The 27,196-nt window shown below is 41.4% G+C and overlaps 1 protein-coding gene across 1 annotated transcript in view; it reads right to left on the reverse strand.

The window, feature by feature from the left end:
* Positions 1-60: 60 nt before the first annotated feature.
* Positions 61-27,196, reverse strand: part of rnf213b (ring finger protein 213b) — a 44,045-nt gene continuing 16,909 nt past the window's right edge. Inside the window, exons 23-64 of the mRNA XM_047377095.1 lie at positions 26,999-27,183; positions 26,769-26,912; positions 22,836-26,591; positions 22,609-22,745; positions 22,137-22,235; positions 21,944-22,056; positions 21,736-21,849; positions 20,786-20,844; positions 20,546-20,702; positions 20,288-20,423; positions 19,213-19,401; positions 18,923-19,056; positions 18,672-18,847; positions 17,979-18,185; positions 17,565-17,752; positions 17,110-17,230; positions 16,790-16,890; positions 16,473-16,652; positions 16,130-16,275; positions 15,951-16,050; positions 12,904-13,015; positions 12,537-12,735; positions 12,244-12,425; positions 11,998-12,120; positions 11,038-11,139; positions 10,479-10,697; positions 10,059-10,143; positions 9,226-9,260; positions 9,027-9,130; positions 8,786-8,930; positions 8,549-8,705; positions 8,363-8,457; positions 7,728-7,976; positions 7,230-7,365; positions 7,059-7,142; positions 4,302-4,485; positions 2,987-3,188; positions 2,836-2,913; positions 2,446-2,643; positions 1,711-1,800; positions 819-997; positions 61-348 (exon numbers count right to left, since the gene is read on the reverse strand). Coding sequence (XP_047233051.1) covers positions 210-348; positions 819-997; positions 1,711-1,800; positions 2,446-2,643; positions 2,836-2,913; positions 2,987-3,188; positions 4,302-4,485; positions 7,059-7,142; positions 7,230-7,365; positions 7,728-7,976; positions 8,363-8,457; positions 8,549-8,705; positions 8,786-8,930; positions 9,027-9,130; positions 9,226-9,260; positions 10,059-10,143; positions 10,479-10,697; positions 11,038-11,139; positions 11,998-12,120; positions 12,244-12,425; positions 12,537-12,735; positions 12,904-13,015; positions 15,951-16,050; positions 16,130-16,275; positions 16,473-16,652; positions 16,790-16,890; positions 17,110-17,230; positions 17,565-17,752; positions 17,979-18,185; positions 18,672-18,847; positions 18,923-19,056; positions 19,213-19,401; positions 20,288-20,423; positions 20,546-20,702; positions 20,786-20,844; positions 21,736-21,849; positions 21,944-22,056; positions 22,137-22,235; positions 22,609-22,745; positions 22,836-26,591; positions 26,769-26,912; positions 26,999-27,183 — 9,539 coding nt within the window. The 3' untranslated portion in view covers positions 61-209. The remainder of the gene's footprint in view (positions 349-818; positions 998-1,710; positions 1,801-2,445; positions 2,644-2,835; positions 2,914-2,986; positions 3,189-4,301; positions 4,486-7,058; positions 7,143-7,229; positions 7,366-7,727; positions 7,977-8,362; positions 8,458-8,548; positions 8,706-8,785; positions 8,931-9,026; positions 9,131-9,225; positions 9,261-10,058; positions 10,144-10,478; positions 10,698-11,037; positions 11,140-11,997; positions 12,121-12,243; positions 12,426-12,536; positions 12,736-12,903; positions 13,016-15,950; positions 16,051-16,129; positions 16,276-16,472; positions 16,653-16,789; positions 16,891-17,109; positions 17,231-17,564; positions 17,753-17,978; positions 18,186-18,671; positions 18,848-18,922; positions 19,057-19,212; positions 19,402-20,287; positions 20,424-20,545; positions 20,703-20,785; positions 20,845-21,735; positions 21,850-21,943; positions 22,057-22,136; positions 22,236-22,608; positions 22,746-22,835; positions 26,592-26,768; positions 26,913-26,998; positions 27,184-27,196) is intronic.

Genomic DNA, 27,196 nt, shown 5'->3' on the forward strand with positions numbered 1-27,196 from the left:
TGGTTGACTTTTAAATCATCAACTTTCCCAAACTGACAGCGTTCACAGAGGAGACAAACATTTATTTATTATTTTATTAACTGATCTTATATGATTTAATAAACAGATAAACAATAATGAGATAAATCACAATATTTACACATCAGAAAGTGCATAATCAGGTTGTTATTTAAAACAAATTTACACATTAAAGTTTTATTCCAGGTTTTCTATCTTCTTTTAAACTCTACAGCAGCCCTCCACACATCAGCGCCTTTCCCCAGCGTGATGTTCTCTGGTAAATCCTCGAGTCCCAGCAGCGGTGGAAGATCTTTCTGCTCCAAATGGTTCTCTAAGGTTGACCTGATGCTGCAAAGAGCAGGGAGGGGGAACATGGAAAAAACAACTGTCAGCTCTGGATCTATTGTTCTCTCCCCATCCCTTCTCTTTGAGCCCCTGTCCAGCTGCTGCTTTAACAAGAGTGACCTGTGGTAGAGGGGTACAACTGAAACGTCTTTCTCCTGATATATGGCTGCCTGGAGGGTCAAAAGGCTCCAAATCCCTGAGGGGCTGGGAGAGTGTCAGCTAAGAGTGCCACACTTTGCTCTGATTAAAGCTGTCAGGAATCACCAGATTCCTTTAGATCGGGGTGGTCATCTTTAACTGCTAATTGGCACACTTCCTGAAACAAAATCCCCTCCAATCTGGTAAAACAGAATAATAACTCTACATTTTTGGGATGGTTATACGATTATTGGTAAACTCCTCCTAAAACCAAACACACACATGGTAAATTACATGTCATAAAAGAAGAATGAATGTTAAACGCTTTATCTTACTCCCAGTGTGGCTGGTAACCCTCATCAGACACAGCATTGCTTGTCTTTAGCAGCAGGATTTCATGCAGCTCCAAAGCGAAAGCTTCAACATCTGTGACAGTGAGGAACGCTTTCAGGCCTCTCCTCTCCTCCTCTGACAGCTTCTGCTGAAACTCGGAACGTAGTTTTTGAAACGGGTCCTAAAACCAACATTCAGAGAAGTCATTACACCCCAAAACAATACTTCGGTGTTTGGATCAGAGTCTGGATTCACAAGTACAATCTTTAGACTCTAAACAGTTTAGATGTTTCCAAATAAGTTTTCTTAAATCATTCTTGTGAAATATTAATTTTTACATAAAACAAATTACACAGCTTTATAATCCCCTACTTTTCTCTCTATTTCTTTGTTTCATCTATATATATAAGAGAGAGAGATATGAATATTTATATACTTCAGCCATCACACATTTAACAAAAAATTATCTATTATTTACAAACAATATTTTATAATAAAATATTTTACTATTTATTTATAAATGTTTGATTTAAATATAAACAATAATAATAATAATACAACAAATTAAATAAAAAAATTATAATAAAAGAAAGAAAGTAAACTTCACTAGTTTCTTTCGTTTTTATCACTTTATAAAGTGATAAAAAAGTCTGTTTAAGAGGCTCTGACCTACAGACAAACGTACACGTTTTCTTGCCAACTGTCCTTAAATCTGTTTAAGGTTTTGGGTTTGACCTTTAAATCTTTAAAATATGTTAAAGGAAATTAACCTTTTAACTTCAACTTTTATCTTAAAAGCTATAAATGTTCTGTATAAATTCACTAACAATAAAAAAACAACCTTACATGACCGCATCAGCTGTATAACTGAAACATTCCGATTTGTTTTCTTACTTGCTTCCTGTTGAGCATGAGCTCTGATTTCCAAGAATTCAGAAGCTGCCAGGTGAAGATGCTGTGTTTCAGCTTGCTTTCCCCAAGACCCTAAAGGAAAAAGATCTCCTCAATGCTCTAAAATTAACCTAAATGTTTATTTTAGTCGGATATCTGAAGAACAACAGAATGGTAAGACTGTAAGCTGACAACAAGGCAGTGAGAAGCTAAAAAATGTCCCTCTGAAGCTACAGTCAAGTCCACAATTTTTCATACCCCTGAAAGAATTAGCCTCAAAGTAATCTTTTATATTTTCTTACGTTTCTTCTGACTAGAAGTATTATTTACAGTTGGGAGAAACTCCTTAAAGAATCTGTGGAGGGAGCTAAACACAAGGGTGATGGAGGCTTGAGGCTCATCATCAAAACACCACCAAACATGCAAAAAGCTGGTCAGCAGTCACCAAAAGGCTTATAATGAAGTATATTGATTATTTCAAAGGGTATAAATAATTTTTGACATCCCGTTTTTATCTAAATAAAAAAATATATACTTTTATTCAAGTTGATCCTCCTTTAACATTGTTTTATTATCTTTTGAGAGATGCTAACCTCGTTTCCAATTAGAAAAGAACTTCTTGGTTTTAAAACGAACTTTTTCAGGGGTATGAATAGGAGAACTTTAATAGGAATAAATCTGAACACATTCTGAGCATATTTCCAGGTTGTAACAGAAATACCTGTAAAAGGTTTATACCTTTGCTACGTTGTTGGAGATCTGCGGGCCCATCTTCAGGGAATCTGTAAGATAAGACAAAAGCTGACCCTCAGGATCTCCACCCGCCTTTCCAAGGAAGCGAAGGCCAATCTCAACCACGAACACAGCATCGCAAACATCAGTGTAAGAACGCAGGACAGTTGTTGTGGCGCTGCTCACTGAGCCCTTCAGGGCTTCCTGCAACATAAACACAGAGTATGTCTAAGCAGGAGGAGAGTAGCAGAAGGAGGAAATGTGACCTCCAACAGTCTAGACTCACAAAAACCTATCAAGGGAACGTAACATTCTGCAGCTGGCATTACTCAGTTCCAGGTAAAAAGACCAACACACAAATAAAATTTGTCCCACATGCCAGTGAAAAACTTTTACCTGACAAATCTTTCTTCTCACTTCAGTTAGAACCACAGAAAAATCCTGCAAACGTCTGTTTCTGTACCTTGCAGTGTCCTGATTTAAAGAAAATATACATATTAGCAGAAAGTTCACTCTTTTGTGACCTGCACACAGGATGTATATTTACCGCCAGGATGAGTGGTTTTCCAGCCAGAAAACGGCGAGCCAGTTGGGTTTGGAGGACCAGCAGGTCGTAGCTCCTGTCCGTCTGCCCACCTTTCTGCAGAGTGTAGTTGCAGCTTGCTAAAACGAGCGGCAGCAGCTCTCGCTCAGGGTGGCACAGAGTCAGCTGGGTCTCTGATATCCTCTCTAATGGAACGCTGTAGTCACTGAGAAGATAACAGGACAGGCATAAAAAGAGTGCTTCAGAGGGTAAAGATGAATCTAAAATCTTCAGCTCATGAATTTATAAAATATCAGATGGCCTAGCCCCACATCCTAGAGTTAGCCCATCATGTAGAAGATCCTCTAATCCTCTAAGGACTTTGACTGGGCCATTCTAACATGGATTTGCTTTGTTCTAAATCCTCCCATTGTGGCTCTGACTGTACATTTATGGCAGTCATCCTGCTAAAAGGTAAACATCTGGCCCAAGTCTTTTGGAGCCTTTAACAATTTTTTCCAGGATTGTCCTCCATTTAGCTCTATCCCTCTTCCAAACAACTTTGACCAGCTTCTCTGTCCCTACGGAAGAAAAGCATCCTCACAGCATGATGCTGCCACCCCCTTGTTTTACTGTGAGAACAGTGTGCACTTTGCATGTGGGCCAAAAATGTTTTATTTTTGTCTCTTCTGGCCGTAGAGCCTTCTTCTATATGTTTGCAGTGGCAGAACATGACTGCAAACATAATTTTTTATTGATTTCTTTCAACAGTGGCTCTCTTCATGCTAGTCTTCCATAAAGGCCAGATATGTAGAATGCACAATAGTTGTATGAACTCTGGATTCCCCCACCTGAGCTGTGGATCTCTGCAGCTCCTTCGAAGTTACCATGGATTTCTTGACTGCTTCTCTGATTAATGCTATCCTTGCCCAGCTTGTCAGTTTAAATAGATGTCTGTGCAATGGTAGTTATGCAGTCTTTCTATTTTCAGATGACGAACTGAACAGAGCTCTGTGAGATGTTCAGAGCTTGGGATATTGTTTTATAAACTAACCCAGCTTTAAATGTCTTCCCAACATTCTCCCTAACTCTCACAAAACAGTAGGGTTTATACTGAGATTGAGCATGAATATATTAGAATATTTTGTGGAATTAAATGTAAAACAAAAATCCATGTTGTAGGAAGTGTTTCCATGTATGACAAGACATACATTACTAAAGAAAGTTTATTTTCCTTTATGTTAAACAGAGCAAAACAAGAAGATTGATAGTAGTATCTCCAACCCTGAAATGAACTCAGGCTGCTGAAAACCCAACTGCAGGTTTGTGGAGAACTGACCTGTCCTCCTGGTGGCTCACTCTTCTGGCCTCCATCACCAGGGCATTGTGAGTCTCTAACAGGAAGTCAACCAGGGTTTGGAGACATGAACCAGGGCCGCGTCGGCATGGCATCAGATACTCACTGGAGCTCTCCTCCGTCAGCTCCTTCTCACAAAGATTTACGTCCACTCCCAAATCTGCAGCTAAATGCACAGAAAAGCCGTCAAATGAAGACATGCCAGCGTTGATGACAGATAGTAATTCGAATGTGTATTATTTTCCTGAAAAATGAAGCGGCTTTTTGGAGGCCTCAACATACTCAAAAACTCACCAAACTTCACTGAAAACTGTCCCCCTAGTGAAATCTTAAGTATTTTAATGGAATTGAAAATGGGTGAAGCCAAACAGCTCCACAGCGGCCCCTAAGGTGAGATAGGCCAACTGGTAAGTCCAAAATTAGAAATTTGGTACATAGGTAGATCTCTCTAAATCAGAAAAAAAGTCTCTTAAAACCTGGTATGATTGACCCCTCTCAGGTGACCAACAATCCTAGGTGGTCAAATGATGACATCATCAACAGGGAGTCACTTTTTTCACTTGGAAAGGTCGCTCTCTGACCCTATTGACCTACTGGAAAGTGTGTCATAAGACAGATAACAAGTTGGTCTAACTTCGTTTGGAACACAGACACTAATGTGGACGGTGTGGGTGTGTCGGTGTGCGAAGTGAAATGTTTTTCCATGACCATATGTTTGCCTCTAATTTCCACATATATCAGCTGATCTGCACCAAATTCAATATGATCAATCTTATTCCGCCCCCCAAAACATATCCAATTAAATTTTTAGTGGGTGCAGCCTAATTCCTCCACAGCATTCCCAAGAAAAAAAATAAACGGTACACATATGCAACTTCTCAGGACTTACAAAACAACTCTTGGACCCATTGTCCAAACCCCACAGAAAGTCGACCATTTTGGATCAAAGCCGCCATTTTCTCTTGTTTACACACATCGTATGTGAGCAAACTCCTCCTACAGCATTTGACTTACAGACTCCAAAATGACTCAGTATGCTCTTAAGACATTGGCGGTCAAAAGTTATCAAACGCTTTTTGCCACATGAAAGCATGTGGGCGTGGCCAACCCTCAAAATCTGAGTTCACGCCATTAAGAACACGAAATTGTCATAGTTCCTACAAGGAAAGTCACAAATACATGAAACCTTCTAGGATTGATCCATATCAGGCCCTCAAGAATGTTCAATGATCAAATGCTAAGATCATCGAAGACCTGCCCCTTGAGAACAGGAAGTGTCATGTTTTACTCTGGAAGGCTCATATTTGATCCCTTTCACCAAATTATCATGAAACTGTCCCCAGTGACAGATAACATGATGGTCTAAGTTGGTCTCCAATACTGACAGGATATCACACACTACCATCTCTAGGGTTTACAGAGAATGGTCCGAAAAGGAGAAAATATCCAGTGAGCAGCAGTTCTGTGGCCGCAAATGCCTTGTTGATGCCAGAGGTCGGAGGAGGATGGCCAGACTGGTTCGAGCTGATAGAAAGGCAACAGTAACTTAAATAACCACTCGTTACAACCAAGGCATGCAGAAGAGCATCTCTGAACGCACGACACGTTGAACCTTGAGGCGGATGGGCTACAGCAGCAGAAGACCACACCGGGTGCCACTCCTGTCAGCTAAGAACAGGAAACTGAGGCTACAATTCACACAGGTTCACCAAAACTGGACAATAGAAGATTGGAAAAACGTTGCCTGGTCTGATGAGTCTTGATTTCTGCTGCGACATTCGGATGGTAGGGTCAGAATTTGGCGTCAACAACATGAAAGCATGGATCCATCCTGCCTTATATCAACAGTTCAGGCTGGTGCTGGTGGTGTAATGGTGTGGGGGATATTTTCTTGACACACTTTGGGCCCCTTAGTACCAACTGAGCATCATGTCAACGCCACAGCCTACCTGAGTATTGTTGCTGACCATGTCCATCCCTTTATGACCACAGTGGACCCATCTTCTGATGGTTACTTCCAGCAGGATAACGCGCCATGTCATAAAGCACAAATCATCTCAGACTGGTTTCTTGAACATAACAATGAGTTCACTGGACTCAAATGACCTCTACAGTCACCAGATATCAATCCAGTAGAGCACCTTTAGGATGTGGTGGAACTGGAGATTTGCATCATGGATGTGCAGCTGACAAATCTGCAGCATCTGTGTGATGCTATCATGTCAATAAGGACCAAACTCCGATGAGTGTTTCCAGAACCTTGTTGAATCTATGCCATAAAGGATTAAGGTAGTTCTGAAGGTAAAAGGGGGTCCAACCCGGTACTGGCAAGGTGTACCTAATAAAGTGGCCAGTGAGTGTATTTGCCACCATTCCCATAATGTTGTAAAAGCAAAAACTGAAGACTTGTAATTGTTTATATCAAACACTAGCAGACTACTAGGAAAATGATGTTTAGAATTTTACTGAAATGATTGATTTTTCTGCACATGTTTTATCAGCCTGCAGCTAACATATGTCTGGTTGTTTCTAGACAGAAGTTATTTGAAAGGACCAGAAAGATCTTCTCTGAAAAATAAATGCAGACATGACAGTAGCTCACTGGTTTATAAAGAATTTGTCTACAGGCTAAATATTTATATTACTGACATGGTAATTTTACAATGTAAAAATGACTGCAAGATCTGAAAAGCTGCACAGTTATTCTTCAAAGTGAAATGTAAACAGCCCAGCCCTTACAGTTGTTTGCCACCTCGGCTCTGAGGAGGTTCCACACTCTGATGAATCTTTCCACCCTCTCAGTCAGCACCTTCCTCTGGAAACCTGATGAGGGTGATGAGAGAAGCCTGTTTGTGTCTGAAGCCTGTATTTTGTTGCAGCTACTCAGTTAAAGAGAAAATGCTTGTTTACCTGCAGGTATTTGCTGTAAGAACTGAGTGATGGTCTGAGGAGCAGAGCTCGTTGACGTCAGTGGAAACACCTTTAGAAGGTCGGACAGCAGAGCAGCCAGTTCAGGCAAGTGATGGAGCTGTCGCACACACTGTACCTGAGACATAAACACAGAGTCTGTATCAAAACTGGGCAAATCATTTCCAAAACTGAGATGTAAATGTATAAAAGATATTTCTATTTTACTACATAAGGGTAGTAAAACACAAACTGAAATACTCTTTGTCCCTGTGGTTGTGTAGGTTAATGAATGTGTCAGATCAGTGTTATGTTGCCACCACGTCAATCAGTTTATGGACACACAAAGAGGCTAAAATGTAACATTTATTTGAACATCTGTCAGCCGTGTCTCTAACAGAGGTGCCAGGCAAAAATTCCCTTTTTCTCACCGAACCTCAACAAAGGATTATAATGTTGTGTCTATTTGTCAGTGAGTAAAAGGCCAAAAAGTTATCATACCTTCTTCATAAACAAGATGAGCAGTGATAAAGAGCCATCTCCCGACTTCTCTCCCACCAACTGAGAGAACCGCTCCACCGTCATCGTCTCACCCAGTGCCCAGAAGGAGGAGCGATCCGTTGGGCAGGAAGAGGGCAACGACAACATCTTCCCGGGATCGGCGATGAGCAGAGTCATCAGAGGGCTTCCAGAGAGTCCCTCATCTGAGGCGATTCTCTCATTAGCTTTTGCAAGATTATTCTGCAGATCCTAAAGCAGGAAAGAAGAAAGACTTTCCATTACTCAGCAGAAATTTCTGTGTTTATATCATGAAAATGTCTGCCCAGATTCCCAGGCTTCTAACACATTTTTTGTGTTAAATCTACATTATTTCTAGACCAAAGTTACAGAGTTCATCCGAATGAAACAAATGTCACTGGATAATTTATTTTGCCCAGTTTCTGAATATGGAATCTGCAACAACCACACACATGAATGAATGATTGAATAACGTCTGTGAATACAAATATTTCCTCATGTGCTCTATTTGTTTTTTCCACAATTATCCAGACTTGGAAAATTTGTCCAGACCTGATAGGAACTTTGGATTTCAAACGTTTATTTATCAGTAAAACACTTTAAAAGCAGTTTCTTACCTGAAGTACTGGGTTGATGGCAGAATCACAGACGAGTTTCTCCCAACGCTGCCGTTGTTCTCTGGAGGACAGATCCGGTCTCGCTCTCCCGGTACCTTTATCAACAGTCGGCACGTTTAAAGTTAGATTTTTACTTTATGACTTAAAGGAATAGCCAGTGAAAGGTTGGTTTAAAGATAGTTTCACCGTCTGGGAATCTTGTCAGGATTAGGTGAACTGTAACTGCTGTGTTGTCCATGTTCTGATCAAGAGTTTTTCCCAATACTCTCATGTCCCTTTCCAGGTGATCCAACAGAAATTGGATAACGTTGGAAGGGCGGGGATGGATCATGTAACTGACTTCCTAACATAAGACATGGGTTATTTTTTAATATGGTGGAACATTTTAAAAGACGTGGTGAGAAATTTCAGATCCAGCCTCACTATCTGATTGTTCATGGCTCCTTGAAGCATAGCGAGGTGAGTTAGCAGCCGCAGGATGCCGGACTGAGCCGACGTCATCTGTCTTTCAGGGGCTTCAGACCTCCGTTGAGCCTCACCGAGAATGTGTCCTGTCCGTGTCTGATCCCTAGCATTTCACACCAAAAGAACTGAATTAAACACAAACATTTCCAAGGGAAAACGTTTTCAGAAAGCTAAAGAAGCGATCTGTAGAAGGTCCCACCTCTCCTGTGTGTTCATAGTAAAACCTTCCACCGGCATGTGTTTTTCTCCACCAATCGGAAGCCCGCAGTCAGGACACAATGATTTAACCACTGGCTTTCCACACTATGACACAAAATGAGATTAGTGACAGACTCGTAAAAACCTTTCTAATGTTGTTAATAGTTAATGAGACAATAAAACAAACAATGAACACTTACCTCTCCCACAAAGCACACATGTCCATTGGCACAAGCTAAAAATCAGGAAAAACATCACATTTAAGACCTTAAATACTAGTCCTGTTGAGATGCAAGGCATTATTCTGGGCTCAACATCTGGAAGATAACATCTGCATGTTGTTAGATAGAAGAAACTAAGGCTCCTGTGCTATTAGGAGGATCATTGGAGTGATTTTTGACACCAGGTGTCTAGGATTATCATGTTAAAATTCAAACCTTTCTGACTGGTTGCAGAAAAAACATGTATGTAGTTTTAACCCAGAACTCAGTAAATCTTTATTATCAGCAAGTCCATGGAATTCTAGTCTTCAGTTGTTCTGAAACACAGGAGCGGGAACTCTGATAGGAGTTCAGGTTCTCGCATATAAAGCCTTTGGTCACGCGTTTCTGTTTAAGGTTTTTGAGTTTTTCTTACTTTCTATACTTAAGCCGGTTTCACAGTGTTCATGGTTCCGCCCTTGTAAATAAAATACTTTAATAACAAAATATCAGCCTTTTATTTAGGAATTTGAACACACAACTCACTGACTCCACCAAACTCTTTTATATGTTTTACGTCAGTTTTATTGTGTGGTTCTATGATTCAATCGTTTTCTCTATCTTAATGCAGCTTTTTTCAGGTTGTGTTAAAGCTTATGTTACTCTGCCTTCTGCTGCTCTGTGCTGTTACAATTAGAGGTTTAGGTTATTCTCCAGTACACTCAGAGTACTCCTTTAGTGTAACCACTATTGTGAAAATACTATAGATTCTGAAAAACCAATTTTATTCATCTTTTTTAATGTAATGTGGGCTTTGTGATGTTAACACTTACAGTACTTCTGGAGTCTTCTCTCGCTGCTTAACCAGCCTCTGGCCTCGCTTGTGTGATCATCTGGCATGGTTGGAAGGAAAGAGTTCTGAGAAACACAAAAAAAAAAACTTATAAATAATGCGGAAAGTAGATGGTGTAGATTCATTGAATGACGGAGGTTATTCAGGATAAAAGAAATGTTCTAAAAAGCATTTTTAACATTTAAAACCAAAGTTTTCCATCTGTATTATGTTTAAATAAGAATCTGTTCTGTTTTATTTTACAGTTTTAAAACGATACAAACTGAAACAAAGCAGTAAAAGTTAAGTTTCTGAAATAAGAGTGCTGTCTCAGATGCAGCTGTAGTGGTTGAAGCTATAACATTCAACAGCTGATGATGAAACAAAACTGTCTGTTTATGCAGATAAATAAGCTTCTTACTGGGACATTCTCAGGCTGAAAGGCAATCAGATAAAGAGGAACCAGTAGAGGATTTCCACAGAGGAGCACAGAGTCCAGATGGACCAGCAGCTCTGAAACAATTGGTCTCAGAACCAACAGATCTTGCTGACCGATACGATTACTCAGAAGAGACGAGCAGAACTCCCTCAACTCATTCGGCTGGATGTTTCTAAGGAGAGCTTTCAGTCTGTCTCTCTGCTGTAAGAATGGAAAAACAAAAGCTCTTAGAACTGTTTTAGAACAAGGATTTTAATAGCAAATCAGATTGCCAAGACTACAAAAAAAAAAACCACTGAACCTGCACAGATTCTCCTCACATAGCATTTCCCTTTTAGTCATAATCCTAATACTACAATTTTTGAATATTTTGAACTCATTAAAAAAAATCTGACATAAGGAAAGTGTTGGAATACTGTCCAACAATGATGCTCTCTATCTACTGTTAGCTGGCTGCTGGAATTGTAGCTAAACCTGTGTGTGAGGCAGATTACCACCTTTTTAGACAGGGTTACATAGGTGGACTTCAGATGTTGTGTACCTGTGTGGAAGGATGTATGCTGGTATCAGGTGATCTGTAGATGCAGGTGACCTGTCTATACAAAGCCAGAGCCATGAGGCTGATCTGAGATCTTCCCAGCTTCTGCAGAAAGAAAGCACACGTACATTTGTGTAATTTTTCACATAACTGCCTCCGGACAACAGATACTGATAGGGCTTAGCTTCAATCTGGCATTAATATGGAATTGCACAATAATACAAAAGAGAGTTAAAAATAAAACTGTTGATTTGAATATTACAACAACGCAGTCTCAAGTAAACCCAACAGATGACCCCGCTGTGCTGCTTATGCTGTCAGCTGCATCTTTTGAGGCATCCACTGTGCTTGCTGCCCTCAACTTACTGCTGGATGCTCCATGAACTGCTTGAAAACACTCTTACTAACCCCTAATGCCAACCCTTATTTTGTGTGTTTCACTCACACTGAATGCTGTGGTAATCCGTTCAGTGAGTTCTTTAAAAAAGGTAAAAAGATAAAGATTTGCTGATCTTTAGTGGTTAGCAGGGGACATAACAGCACAGATGGACGTCTCAAAAGAACATCTCAGTCTGTATTAGTTCAGTTGTCTAAAGGCCACCAGGCAGTAGGCCTGGGTGATAAACCGAAAAATTAAAATAGTCATTTTCAGTATTTTCTGTTTTTAAAAAAAATGAAAAGAAGAGCTGTTTTTTTTCTTTTCTTTTTCAGCTGTGTACAGGTAGGCTATGCTCATGTCCTTTTAAGACACTGATCTACGTGTACAGTCTGTAGTCACATGACTCCACCCCATCCAGTCTGTAACAAGAAGTGTAAGAGACGGTGAGGTTGAGAAAATGGAGGAAATTTCAAATATTGAAGCAGCGGCGGCGGTAGAGCTGGTCGAGGAGGAAGAGGAGCAGCTCATTAATTTTAGGCCCAGTCCTACCAGTCAGTAATCTTCATAGATGGCAGTTGTCTCACCTGCAGCTCAGTCACAAAAGTGTCGGACCTGTTCTCCAGAACAACCTGGATCACAGCATTTCTCAGAGCCCTGTAAGAAGTCCCACAGCAAAGGAAAGGGTCTACGGTTGCTGAAACCATCCTCTATGAGAGAAAAAGTAATGTTTTATTTAGAATAAATCCTAACAGCACAGTTACAACCTACCGCATCATCAGGAGTAGGGACAAAGTTGGACATTTTACAGTTAAAAAGTATCACTTTTGTACCTGAAGCCGCAGCAGGTCTGAAGGGAAGATCCACCTCCCCGCCGGGCTGTTCATCAAGGACAGAACACACTCCATCCCGGAGCATCTGTGCAGGGCTCGCAGCAGGTAAACCCTGAGCCAATCATTACCGCTGTACTCACATAACCCTCTCACCTGCTGCAGATATTCTGCAGCTTGTCCACCTTCTTTGTAACAAATACCAAAAGGAAAACATGCACATTCATCGTCATTAATTTCCACTGCTCCAGCATACAGGATATAAACAACAATGAAACTGCTGCTTTTTAAATCACCTTGAATTGCACCCTTCTCAAGCAGCTTGGCAGCAGTGCTCAGGCAGATTCTCAGTCTGGCGATGTTAAGGAGAAACTCTGCTGGATCCTCTTGTCTGTTTGGAGTCTGTTTCCTCACAATCCTGCTCAAAAATCTGATTTCTGCTTCCTGCTCTACACCAGGACCCGCGTCTCTGGCTGATGAGCACAGCAGGGAATCCTGAGGGAAAGACATTGGATTTTAGATGAAACAGGTAATATTTGTGACAGCAATAAACTGTCAAGGCAAAGTTCACTATAGCAATAACCTCATCATACAGTAATTTCTACAATTTTGACATATTTGACATGTTTTCTACAGTGATGAATGACAGCTGGTATTGTGAACCTGGAAGCAGTTGACAAACAGCAGGTAGAGTTCTGTACGGTCCTCTTGGTCCAAAAGGTTATTCTCCAAATTCTTCAGGTAGTTCTGGATGTGAGCCTTCACCTGCTCAAAACTAACAGATGTACTTTTGTTAACAGATGTGCTTCAGTTATATACTTTAGGTATGAATTTGTATTCAGACTCTTTTACTTAGACACCCCTACATAAAATCCAGAGCAACAAACTACTGTCAGAATCACCTTATATGTAACTGGGTGTAATTTAATTGCAGTATAAATGCAGTTATTCTCTGAAAGACCTCGAAGGTTTTTTAGAGATCATTAGTGACAAACAGCATCATAAAAAGCAGAAACACAGCAGACTGGTCAGGGAGGATGTTGTGGACCTTTGAACCATTCAATCCATCATCGGACTTACCAAGACATGGCAATGAAAAGAGTTTGGCACAACTCCAAACCCATCAAGACATGGCCGTCTGCCTAAACTGACAAGCTACCAGGGAGAGCATTAATCAGAGAAGCAGCCAAGATGTCCATGGTAACTCTGAAGGAGCTGCACAGATCCACAGCTCAGGTGACAGCACAAATATCAGTTGTGCACTCTACAAATTCAATTCAAATCACTTCAGTTTGTTCAATTCAATTAAGTTTATTTACGTAACACCAATTCACAACTAATCTCTACTCAAAGCTGCTTCGGACCAAAGAACAGGCTGAGAGCAGCAGGGACCGGGCCCTGTATCAGCTGACAAGAAACAAACTGACCAAGGAGATCAGGGCAGCTACGAGAAGCTACAGCAAGAAGCTAAAAAACAGTTTGGAATGGTGTGAAAAACATCACTAAGTACAGGAACCCACTCCTCCACCATGAGCAGAACCCTCATTCAGCAGACAACATAAACAGCTTCTGCTGCAGGTGTGAAAAACAGCCGTTCACACCTCCAACCAATTTGTCCACATCTCACACCGACACAAAAGCTCCACATGCACCAATCTCCCTCCTCTCCTCAGACCCCTGCCTGGATGTAAGATCTCTGAGGGAGATGTAAATAGGTTCTTTTGGTGTCAGAACACCAGGAAAGCTTAGGGACTGACTGCGCTAAACAACTAACTCCCATCTTCACTCAGATCTTCATCAAGTCTTTGGAGCTGTGTGACATTCCCTCCTGCTTCAAGTGTTCCACCATCATCCCGGTCTCCAAAAAAACACACCATCATGGGGTTAAATGGCTACAGGCCTGTCGCCCTGAGGTCTGTGTTCATGAAATCCTTTGAGTGTCTGGTGTTGAAGCACCTGAAGGACATCACAGGCCCCCTGCTGGACCCCCTGCAGTTTGCATACCAGGCAAACAGGTTGGCAGATGGTGCAGCCAATTTAGGACTGCCCTTCATCCTGCAACACCTCGACCACCCAGGTACGTAAACCAGGATCCTGTTTGTTGTCCTCAGTTCAGCCTTCAACACCATCAGCCGAGACATCCTTCACAAGACATTCACCCAGCTCACAGTACCGGCCTCTACCTGTCAGCGGATCACCAGCTTCCTGAAGGAGCGGCAACAGCAGGCGAGACTGGAAAGCAAATTCTACCGCACAAGAACCATTAGTATCGGGGTATGTTAGTATGTGTTCTCTCCCCACTCCTCTTCTCTCTGTACACCAATGACTGCACCTCAGCAGATCCATCTGTGAAAGTTCTGAAATTTGCAGATGACACCACTGTTTTTGGTTTGATCCGGGACAGTGAGTCTACATACAGACAGGCGGTGGATCGGCTGGTCAACTGGTGCGATCAGAACCACCTGGAGCTTAACCCACTCAAGACTGTTGAGATGATGGTGGACTTCTGGAGAAAGCCCTTCACACTCCCTCCCCTCACCATCCTCAACAACACTGTTTCTACTGTGGATTACTTCTGGTTTCTCGGAACCACCCTTTCTCGGGACCTGAGCTGATTCTCAAACATAGACAATATTCATAAGAAGGCCCAGTAGAGACGGTACTTCCCACAGCAACTCAAGAAGGACAACCTTCCACAGGAGCTGCTGGTCATCTTCTACACTACTATTATTTAGTCCGTCCTGACTGTGTCCATCTCAGTGTGGTTTGGCTCATCCACAAAACACGACAGGTCCAAACTGCATTGAACAATCAGGTCTGAAGTGAGGATTCTCAGGACTGACCTTCCTTCCAAAGAGGACCTGTACAGGTCTAGGGTCAGGAAAAGGGCAGCTAACATCTCTATAGACCACACACATCTCCTGGGCACCAGGTATGCGGTACACACCACTGTTTGCAGAAACCAGCCTCCACAGAGACAGTTGCTGCCCCAGGCTGTTTCTCTGAATGAACACCTTACACCCTGAGTAGTCAGCTACTCTGCTGGGAAACCAAATAAGCATATTTGCACTACCACAACCTGCCTGTTGTTTTTTGTTCATACATCTTAAATGTACATACTGCTCGTTTATCCTTATGTTAGTTCCTCTAAAGTTTATATATTTATAGTTAATGTTGGTACGCTGTGAGCGCTGGAAACCGTTACCTTGTTTGTCAAACCTGAAGTCAAATACTTTGTTTGTGCACAAAGTCTTGGCCAATATAGCAGATTCTGATAAAACAGGCGGAGGATCAACATTTCTAAACACATGACTCTGACTGGACTTTCAGGTAATGGAAAAGCAAACAAGTTCTTTGGCAGAACCAGTTAAGAACTGGCTCTAGCGTCAGCCCAGTTTAAGCACTGGAACCACTTTGGAGCAAAAGCCCTAACAGGAGGTTTTAAGTTAAATACCTCCAGGAAAAAATCTGTTTGCAGATATCCAGGTGTCAGCAGACTGTAGTGTTTCGATCATTACAATGTCAAACTCACCACTTCTAGGAAAAACATTTCTGCATTTTCAGCCAATATTAAACTGCTCCTCATAGTGAATATGATCATAAGAATCATCTTATTTTAAAGGTTAAATTCTGAGATATTCAGAAGCTTTATTTATTAGGTGTGCTTCTTTTACCCCCATATGAGAAGTTATAGATGCCTTCTCTCTCACCTGTACTGCAGCAGAAGTTTTGGCAGGACTGATCGGACCATTGGACTGTTATCCACACACTCCATGAAGGGAGTGAGCTCTCTGGTGTGGTAAACATCTCCTGCAACAATAATGGACAGAGACATGTTGGTTTTTGTGTATGACCTGGTATCTGTTTACTGACTCACTCAGCCACTGACCATTAGAAGAGACAAGCAAAGAGAACAGCAGCTCCACCACACCCTCTTCTGGCCTCTGTCCTTCTGACAAACAGAACCTGGACACCACCTCCAGGAAGAAGGAGTTACAGCAGCGTCTGGTGGCTGCCTGCTGCTTGAGTGCAGCCCTGAAAGATGGGTAAAAGTTACAGAGAAATAATAGCCTCTCATGCTTTAAAATTATAAGGTAAATACATAATACAATACAGAAGGAACTATAGATAAATGAGGGTTGGATCAGAACTTTGTTGTAACGTATTTGCATCAGTACAAAACGTTCTGGCAGAACAGCACATTAGAGTGATTTTGAATAATTCTTTCCTACTTAATGCTTTGGGAAACGGTTGGTGTGAAGTTGCTTGGTAACTCTGTCCTGCATTTAGGACAGGAACGTTGGTGCTGCTGAAAGCAGCGCTGAAGACACGGCAGGCAGATGACGTGCTGGCAGGGCAGGACGGACGGCTCACTGAACTCCAGCAGGCAAACTGGACAGGAAATTCCAAACCTTCAACAAAAAACGTTTTCCATTATTTTACTGTACAAAAATGGAACGAATTTCTATTAATATACAGGTTTATATGTAATAACAAGGTGAAATCTCTTAATTTGGAAAGTTAAGACAAACGAAAGACAAAATGTGACCTGAGATCCCTGCTGATGCACTCATCATGGAAGGAGTTGAGAATCCGGATCAGCTGCTGCAGCATGTTTACACTCCTCATATCAGGAGACTCCTGCATCAGCTGTTGGGCAAATAAACAGATTGTCTACAGTTAATTATCTGGCTTTATTTTAAATACAAAGATTTTGTAAAATTTAGGACAGAATACATTAGAAATATCCTTTATCAACAACTAAATAACAGAACAGCCCAGGTTTCCACCTCCTAACTTAGTTTAGGATTTAAACCTGTTTGAAAAAGTTCAGGACTAAAACAGATGCTTAACAACTTTCTGACGTACGTTCAGATGAAGGTTGCAGTGTTTCAGAGCCAGTTCTCTAAGCTTCCAGTCATCTTGTTTCACATTAAAAACGATCTGCTGGATGAAAGCTGCAACAACAAGCATCCCATGCCACGCTGACCTGAAATGATACAAGATGTTATTAATAAATCCAACAAAAACTAAATTTTTCAGGTGAAGATGACACATTTTTCCAGACTTTTTCCAGAGTTCTTAGCTCATTTCATACTTTAAATACAAATGATTACAAGGAATTTATAGAAGACATTTCTACAGTGGCCAAATTTCAAATATAGAACCTGCAGATAACAGAGACTGTAATAATATAATAATCCAAAAATTTGTTTTTGTATACTAATCCAGAACATGAAAATACTGGAAAACAAGATTCCAACCTTTTCAGGCTGGAGTAATATGCCCAAACAGAATCCATTTTAAAGCCTTTTTAGACACACCTGATGGAGGCCAGATGCTGAAAACAGGAAGCACTACACAGAGCGCCATATTTCTGGCTGAATGCTCTGTCCAGACACGGCTGGAGCAACTCCACTCTGCTCACAAACGACCGGCATTCATCGAGCGAAGTCACACTCAAAAGTTTGATCTCCTCAACGCAGATACCTAGAGCTAGAACATCCTCCGCCTGCAGAATGAGGAACACATTATGGTAATGCTCAGACTGGCAAAAGATGTGTCGACATTGTGCTTTAAATCACAGCGAAAGTAGAAAAGAATATCCTTTTTTTATCTCAGAGTGGGGGACTTCAGGTGTACCAGCAGCCAAATTAAAGCATGCAGATACACAAAAAGGTAAAAACATAAAACCCAAAAAAGAATGTACAACTCAGTAGTGTGAAGGTTACTGTCACCATTTCTCTCTGCTCGCTCCTCGACGACATCTGCTGAAGAACATCTGCAGCCAACTGTGGCTGCAAGAGAAATATGTGGCTGAGCATGTCCAATCTAGCTGCAAAACATTTCGCAGCTGCCATGATCCAAGCAGGAGAGAGATCAGCAGCAGCTCCCATGGTTCTCTGAAGCTCCACCAAACAGCCCTGCATGGCTCTGGTGAACACCTGTGCATGAAATGTATGATAAATGTCCTAGTCAAAGAAAATATTGTTTTCAGAGAAAGGTTATTTGTTGCTAAGCCACTTCACAATGATCTAGGAAGCATATAAAAGGTTCCTAAAGTCAATGGATGAAACAGAGTTTGTCAGAACATAACTTAAAAAGGTTTTATAAACTTAAGGAAGACACATTTTCCAAAGCAGTTTTAGAACTGTTTTCCACCACTTAGGAACATGACTCTCAAATACAGCTGTTTTTGAAACCCTGGCACTATTTCTCCTCAACTCTGCTTGCCTTCTTTTTTAATTTAAATCACAAACTGTAGATCATCAAAGACTGGGAAAAAGGTCTGGTCAGAGAATAAGTGAAAAATAAACTCAGAGGAACTACTGATCAAGACAAAACAGTTCTAAATAAAAAAAAGTTGAAATACATTTTTCTTCTGCCTTAAATCAAGATACAACATCTCAATTTTGTGAAAATCTGTGAACCTTGAGTTCATCCGTGGACTTTATCTTGAAAGACAGCAGCAGGAAGTCATGCAGGAACAGAAGACCACATTGCCATTGCTCCTCCTCAGAAAGCTGCTGGAAGTGATGGCCCAGCCTACTGCTGGAGAAGCTGCTCACAAACTGGAGGATCCTTTCTGTGTTGCCTTCTTTAGAGACTGTAGAGCAGATCCAAACCAGATTACAAAATGTTTCTAAAGGTTTTAATATGTGATTGAGAGCTGGTCTCAAACCTGGCGTGAATTCTGACTCCTCCCACAAGCTGTCCAGATTCATTTGAATGATCCAGCTGAACGGAGCTGAGCAGGGCTGCTCCTCACTATCCAACAGGAAGTGGTGCTGCACCAGAACCTCCTGGTCTGAATCACTGGGAAACATTAAAAAAGATGATAGACTTTTCTACAACATTAAATAGTCAAATTAAATGAAACAGGACGGCTGCTCACAGAAGAACAGAATGAGTAAGGATACTGATGGTGTTTGATCATCATGACCTCCTAAAAGGCAAAACATCCATTGATACCTTTGCTTTGGTGGAGTCGTTAGGGGTAAAATCTGTGTGTCGGCCAAGATGTCCATCCAGAGCCGTATGAGACCCGGACTGAGTCTGTCAGCAGAGAGCAGGTCCAGATTGGAGTACCGATCTATAACCTCCAAGATGTTGGCTAACACCGGCGTCACGGTGGACTGAAGGCAACGCCACAGGGTATGCCTTCCACACACACAGACAAGATGCAGGTCATTAAAGTATATACTTAACATTGAACGTAATACAGCCATATCTACCCATTTCACAAGTATATAATAGCTGACAAAATGACATTAGCATGAAAAACAGTAAAACTGATTGCAAATACAGGTCAGGAAAAACTGAGGAGACAACTTCAAAATTACTAGTCTTCCTGTTTTTACCGTTTCAAAGTACGTTTTATGTAAAGTGAACAAGAATGTCCTATAGTATAAACTACTGACATTTCTACCAAATTCCTGCTAAGAGCATTGCAACATGCAAAACACCAAATAATAAATATAACAAAAATGCTTTAAAATAAAACAAAGCAAATAAAGACCATCGTCCGTTTTAAACATCACAACACAGTTAACTGACGCTTTCACTTAGGAACCAAGTTGCGTCCAAGCGATCACCTAATCAATACCTCACTGAGGAGTGTTGGAGTTCAACGAACACTAAACAGAAAACACCCTCAAGCATTTAGAGATTTCAGCTGAACAAAACGGCAGTCTATCATCTCCAACCAACTCTTCAGATTGGGCTTTGCCAGTTAAAATAATAATGGGAACGTGTTTTTCTTATCAGGCATCTAACTATCCATTGCTTTCATTTTTAGTTCAGTTGGTTTGGTGATTAACTAATTGACAGTTTGAGCCAACTAATATCAACACACAGAAGTACAAAATATTTTAAAGATTGGGGAAAGAAATGAAGAACAATTATTATTATTTTGAATTTGCTGCAATTATGAATAAAAGAGGCCAGATTGGTTTAAAAAAAAAATAATCATTATGGTTAATTGAGGTAATTATCAGATTATTTTTTACAGGATTTTTGAGATGTTTACAGTAAAATGAGATGTTACCTCAGAGTTCCTCCTTCCTGCAGGGCTTGGCGTCTTTTGGCCTCTCTGCTGACCCACTCTTTAGGAGCGCCCATCAATTCTTCCCTTTGAGCCAGAGTCTCAGCCAGCCGACTCAACAGTGCCCTCTGAAAGCGAGCTTCAATAAACACCAAAGTTTGATCAGAAAGATGCAGAAATATCAGTTTTACAGAGTAACAAACCCTCTCATCATTTTGTTTTGTTGGGCAGTCAATGTGAGAAATAAATCCAGGAGTTTACCTGCGGTGGGATTTTGATCAGTTGACATATGCGTCAGCAGGATGTGCATACGCTGCATGCCCCTTGACGTCAGACTGTCGGGGTCCCTCAGTAAACCCACAGCTTTCTGGATACAAGACCGGACTAAAGACAGGCTGTGAAGGGGTGCTTTCTCCACCTGAACAAAGAAGGATTTTTTTAAGTAATCATAAAAATACCTAAAACTAAGTTTTGATTTTAACAGATAAAAAAAAAAACTACTTTTCCGTCGCCTTCTGAGCCGATTGTTGAACTCATTCCTTCACTGATGTTCTGCTTTTCTGTTCAAAATAAAGATAAATAAATTTGATCCACGTTGCCTTTCAGTCTAAATTAATAAAAAACATTTTTGCAGCACTAGAGGCCTTTATTTTTCATTTTTCTGACAGTAGGTAGACAGGAAAGAGGGCATAGATAGACTATTTACTAATTAAGTGAATTCAAAGGTTCCGCCATAGTAGGAAAACACCCCATTGTGATATTATTAATAAATATTGCAATCACAATATCGATTCCACGGAATCCGCTCTCCCTGATTGTGATTTGCTATATTGTACTCTAGTGAATTCTGACGGAAACTGGTTGCACTGAGTTTTATTTTAGGGTCTTAGGGGAAAGGAAATTGGAAATATTTAAGGTGTTTCAATACTTATGAAAGGCACTGTACGTTTTTATAATCCAGGAAGTTCTGAATATTCTAGTAAAAGAACTTTGCCTAAATTAAATTTTCTTTATAAATGAAAGATTTTGAGAATCTCAGTGATATGAGACACAAAATGGAAACGTTAAATGTAAACGTTCACGATAAAGACCAAGTATTTACAGGTGACAACAGCGAAAAAGCATTTTGTAGGCAAGAAACAAAAAAACTCTACAGCTTGGCATTTCTGTGAAATCTAATACTACTTCCATCACATTTGAATCTTGTGTTTAAAATAAACTAATCCAAGTTTTGTATTCAGAAAACCTTGTTGTTCGAGAACATTATTCTCACTTATACACAAAGGATAATAAAGGATTTTAATAGTCTGTGAAAATTGTGAATAATCATTTTCAAACTACGATCATAAAAACACCTTCATCTGTTCTTCTTCAGACTGTTTTACTGCTGGGATTCTTGACCTGGTTTCAGTTGGTAACATAAATAACAGGCCCAGGCGTCTGATTTCTACCTGGCGGTGCAGGTTTGAGCAGGCTGCTGATGAGAGTTCCACAGAAATCCGACAGGTTCAGACTCATATCTTCTGAATCCCTCAGGTCATCAATGTGGATTGAATGCCAGAATCCTTTGATACAAAACACAACACATAAGCTCTGAATGTGTTTTAAATGATACAGCAGGCACATTGCATTTACAGCCTCATTCCTTTTGGTCCTCACCTCCTTGGAAACCGATGTACCGGGACTGGCTCGGAATCCTTGAGACCTTCACAATGAAAATCACCCAACAGATCTGAATATCCATTGACGCCATGTAATTCATGGTGCAGTACCTGGTGACATAAATACTCATAAGCAAACTTGACAAGCCAAACATGCACGCTGCTTCAGTTAATGAATAGAAGGACTGTACTTTGCTGATGCGATGAGCTCGGCGCTGCACTGGGACTCTTCAAGGTCCATCTGGATGAACAGAATGTGAAGCGAGTTGCCGGCGTTTTGCAGAAATGTCCTGACACACATAAAGACATGGAAGAAAAGTATGCAGTTTAATGCTGGTTCATTATGGTGTTTTATATGAAAAGAAAGTGAGGTAAACTCCCGAATTCAGTTGATTGTTTTGAGAACATACCAACATGTAAGGCTTGATAACCTCTTTATTAGAATATTATATAATAATTAATTTGACCCTCAAAGACATACACTTCTAAATCATTTTGTCTGAGTTTAGAAACTCTAACAGGCAGGGAACGGGGAGACACTCATTCTATTTTTGGTTATGATATCTTCAGATTTCTGCTAATAGATTGATCGTAAACATAAATAGATGCAAAGATGCTAACTGAGGTAAACAGAAGATAAAAGGAGGCTGTGCTCTGTTTTACCGTATTTTATTGCAGAAAGAGACTTCAGTGTCAAACTGGTGGAGCGACAGCAGGAGGATCCTGTCAGTTTGCAGTCCTAGAGCGTGGGCTACAACCCTTACATCCAGTTTTGTCAGCAAGCTGGAAAACGTTGTGATCTATAAAAATACAAAGCAAGCGGTGCAGTGAAGAGTTTTTGTGAAGTCTTAAAAGGAGGAATGAAGCTGGAGATGAGATTTTACCCTTACCTCCAGGAACTTGCTGGAGTCCTGAGGTGTGTTCAAACAAGCTCTCAGAAAATCTCGGAGTGAGTGGTGATGTTGTTGAAAGTACAATCTCTGAAGTTTCTCTCTGTCCTGACTGGATAAATCTGAATATTTGAGTCTCAGCACAGCATCAGGGGTGGCACAGTTTAACAATAAACCTTTTGCCAAGTTGAAGACTTCTTCCTCTTTTTCTCCAGCAGACTCGTCATTTTCTGTCTCCATTGTCTCTTCATTTTGCAACATTTCTCTAACTTCACTGGATTCATCATTCTTAACCATTATCTCAGTTTCGTGCTCAGTGTCCATTGCATCAACAAGCTGACTGTGCTCCATCTCGGTTACTTGGTCCTGCTTATCTGACACAGGTGTTTTTGGTTTGTCCCTTTCATTCTGTCCTTCTCTCCTGTCTGAAAGAGTTTGCTGTCTCTTTTCTAGTGCTTGCAACAAAGCACTGGCACATGCATCACTGTGAAAGCCAATGAAAACATCAGAGAGCTTGAAATCCTCAATGGCCTTGCCGGAGAACTCCTTGATCCACTCTCTCAGTTTATTGAGAACGCAGTGCTGCCATGCCTCCAGATCAGTGCTCCGATCAACTCTGTGTTTTTCCAGCCTGTTGATGAGGGGAACTGGGAAGTGCTCGTACACCTTCTGCTGGTCTTCTACCACTACCAAACGGAAGTTTGTATGAACACGACATTTGACTCTGTGGGAGCCAAGACCCAGATCAACATACTGCTGCTTACTGAGGTAAACGTAGTACTGGTTCAAGGCATCGTACAGGCTTTCATAGAGATTCTGCATGTTGAGGAGGACAACAGTTCGTCCGGTCTCCATGCAGGTTTTCACTCGGTTGACATTCCGGCAGATTTGGGCATATTCCTGGTCTTTTGGGAATCCTGAGCCAAAGATGATTTCAGGAGGCGGATATTCACCTTTTGCAAAGACTTGTTGCTGAAGGATATGCAGAGCTGCATTGTTTGTAGTCAACAACAAGAGATAACGGTTCTCCCCATTGGTCCCATGATCAAGATTCCTTAAAATCATCTCCAAGGTTCTTGGTCTGGGAATTTCAGTCAGATCTTGCAGAACGTCTTGGAAAAATAAGACCGGGTCAAAACCCTCTGGCTGTCCACTGAAGTTACGTAAGACAACCTCTACAAGCTGCTCTCCGTTTGGCTCTTGTTGTGTGGCCTTCACTGCAGCAAACAGCATTTTGACCAGGCTGTAGTAATCCCTCAGACCGAAGAACTGATTCTTTGACGTCTTGTTGCAAATCTTTAAGAAGGCTTTGGCCAAAGATGGAAACAGATGCTTTATTTTCAGAAGAATCTGCTTGGAAGATGAACATATTCCTTTGGCAGTCTCCACGAGTTCATCCTCACTCGGGTCCCACCTGGAGACAAATATTCCTCGGTTCATTTTTGCTGGGTCAAGAGCCCAGTTGGAGATTCCAACAAACCCAACCTTCATGTGGGGATCTGGCTTGTCATTGTCAATACATCCATCCTCCAAAAGAGGATGAAGGGTCTTTAATGGCATCTGTGGAGAATCTTCTGCTAGTCCTATCTCATCTAGCACCACCACTGACACATACTCATCCATGTTTTTGTCCTTTTGGAAACGAGCACAGTTCCTGAATGTTCCTATGATGCCTTCTGGACTTGAGTGAGGACTGCATTGGAAGGAGACCATGTGAACTTGTCTGAGTTTCTTAAATAGCTCACAGTGGGAGTTTTGGCCCTGCATGGCATCAGCGACAACGGTTTTAGCAAGAGACTTGGAGCTGCCTGGTTTACCAACCAGAAACAGAGGGATCTTCAGTTCTATGCAGACCACCATGAGAAACACATTCTCTTTGAGTGCAATGTTTTTAGCAATTGTTTCCCTTGTCTGAACGTTTTGGAGGAAAAGGTCTTGACAGGATGAAATCTCCTCTTGCAATGCTGCAACACAGTTCACAGGTCTCGGGAAGTACCTACATATTTCTGCCAGGTACTCCTCCTTGGCTACAAGAGACGGGTAGTAGCATACTCCAATGGCTAAAGTCAAGCACTTCAGGGTCCGTTGCTCATCACTGAGATTAGTAGGGTTGGAGAAAATGTCTTGACTGTGTTGGTAAAACCAAACTAACACTTTCATGGACCTTTCTACATCTCTCAGACTTACAAAACTACATTCATTTTTCCGACTTCTCATATATTTCTGGGAGGCAGCCAGCACTTTTGAAATTATGCTGTTGCACGTTGCTGGCAAACGGTAATCGGAAACTTTCTTCTGGACGATCTGTTTAATGTAGGAAAGCTCAGTTGAATCACTCAACTGGCCGAAGTCCCACACCAAAGACACCATACTTGGGGGCAGAGGGTGAACTCTGTAAACCAGCTGCCTCAGAGGGACTTTACCGAGCCGGTCTTCAGTTTCATCTGCCTTCACTCGGTACCCCAGTCCTGCACGTTCCAAACGTTCCACCATTTCAGGTGAGTGCTTCCTGTAAGGATTGCAGGCAGCTATTATTTTCAAAGCACTTTTTGGCCTCAGAGGTTCTCCTTTCACTGTTTTGTCACACAAGATTTCCTTGATGGCAAAAATGGCCTCTGTAGTGTTGGCTTCATCAAAGAACAAAATGGTGTCAAGGTTGTGCTTGTGCTGATTTCTGTAAGCAAGCACCTCAGCCTCCTGCACCTTTCTATAGATCATCTCTGCTGTGGTTCCACCATGTACTTTAACAAGAACCAAGTTCTCTACTGGTCTTCCCTCCCTTTGCAAAGTACAGAGGAAACGGACCAGTCTGGTTTTTCCACAGCCAGTCTCTCCCATGATCACAACTGGAATACCACATCGGAATCTCATGTGTATGGCCAACATCTTCATCACATTGTCTACAGTGAGCTCATATGTTGGGTCTGGATCGAAGCTTCTGTCCATGATTCCTTTGTTTGCACCAACAACACAAGAAATCCTTTTGATTTTGTCTGACCGGGACAGCTGGTCAAAGTCCTCGGTAAGAGAAATCCTTTGGCGTTGCAAACCTTCAAACAGTTCCTGTGACATTACGTGCTCTATGAGAACCTCACTGCTGTGAGGATCAACTGCGTTGAGTGTGTTCTGCCCATGACAGACTACATTAAAGCCGAGGAAAGACATTGAGGAATGGTCTGCGTTAAAGAAAATGTAAGGATGTGATTCATTCTCCCATCGCTTCCGTATTGCCAGACGAGTGAGAAGGTCATCTTCTAGATTGGTTTCCATGCGAAGAGCGGGACTTTCATCAGATGTGTTTAGAGACGGCGAGGCGAAATCTCTTGCCATGAGAATCATGAACTTCACAATGAAGCCCTTAAAGCCTGGCAGCTGGTCAGCAAGAAAGTCTGGATCACAGAAAACAGAGTTCTCACAGTCTTTGAGCTGCACATTGAGGAACCAGGAGAAGTTCTTCAGTTCGCCCCATGATGGGTTGTCCATGCCACAGTACAACAGAAAGAGATTTAGACAATCCCTAGAATTCCCAACTGTGGATCCTTCTTGATAGTTAAATCGATCAAGATGCTGATTCTGTTTGTAGCGCTTTAAGTACTGATAGGGCCTTTGAATCCCCTCGCTGCAAAACTCCTGTTCATCTATTAGGGGATCATAGCTCTTTTTTCCACTGAACCTTTGACTGGCCAACAGTTGCATAACTTCTCTCGGAGCTTTGCAATGAATGGTTGGCAGAATCTCAAGAAATCCGACCCACATCTACGGAATCAAATTTAAAAAAAAAATTATTTATAACATTTAACTGAATTTTATAGCTGGATAGATATGAAATACATATTTTGCAAATGACAAGAATTGTAAGGATGCATTCTGCTGGAACAGGTTTCAGATTTCATCTATTACAAGATAATAACCTGACATTGCTACCTCTTTTACCTGGTTCTGATGGGATGAGCTTGTTTTCAGGACTTCCACTGCGATCATGTGAGCCTTATTCTTTCTCCACAACATGCCATGGCTGTCGCTCAAACAGCCCAGAACAAACAAATGGAACAGAAGCTCCTCCAGACCTGAGCGAACCTAAATGGGGGAAGAAGTTGGATTCCTGTGCGCTTCCAGCCAAAAACAAAACAAGCTGTCTGAAGGTGTAGAATATGGTTACTCACACCAGCTGAGTCGATGTGAAGCAGAACGGGGTCTTGCTCTCTGAGCTGGGACAGTCTCTCTGTCAGAGTGTTAACCAATGAGTCAACATCGACACTCGCCTCAATCAGATGGATCCTCACATGTTTTGCTCTTGGAGATATCTGCTGGAACTTCTCAAACAAACGTTCCACATAAAGGGACTTCCCTGAATATGGAAA

This window comes from Girardinichthys multiradiatus, chromosome 10 (genome assembly GCF_021462225.1).
Source record: "Girardinichthys multiradiatus isolate DD_20200921_A chromosome 10, DD_fGirMul_XY1, whole genome shotgun sequence".
Classification (NCBI taxonomy): Eukaryota; Metazoa; Chordata; class Actinopteri; order Cyprinodontiformes; family Goodeidae; genus Girardinichthys; species Girardinichthys multiradiatus.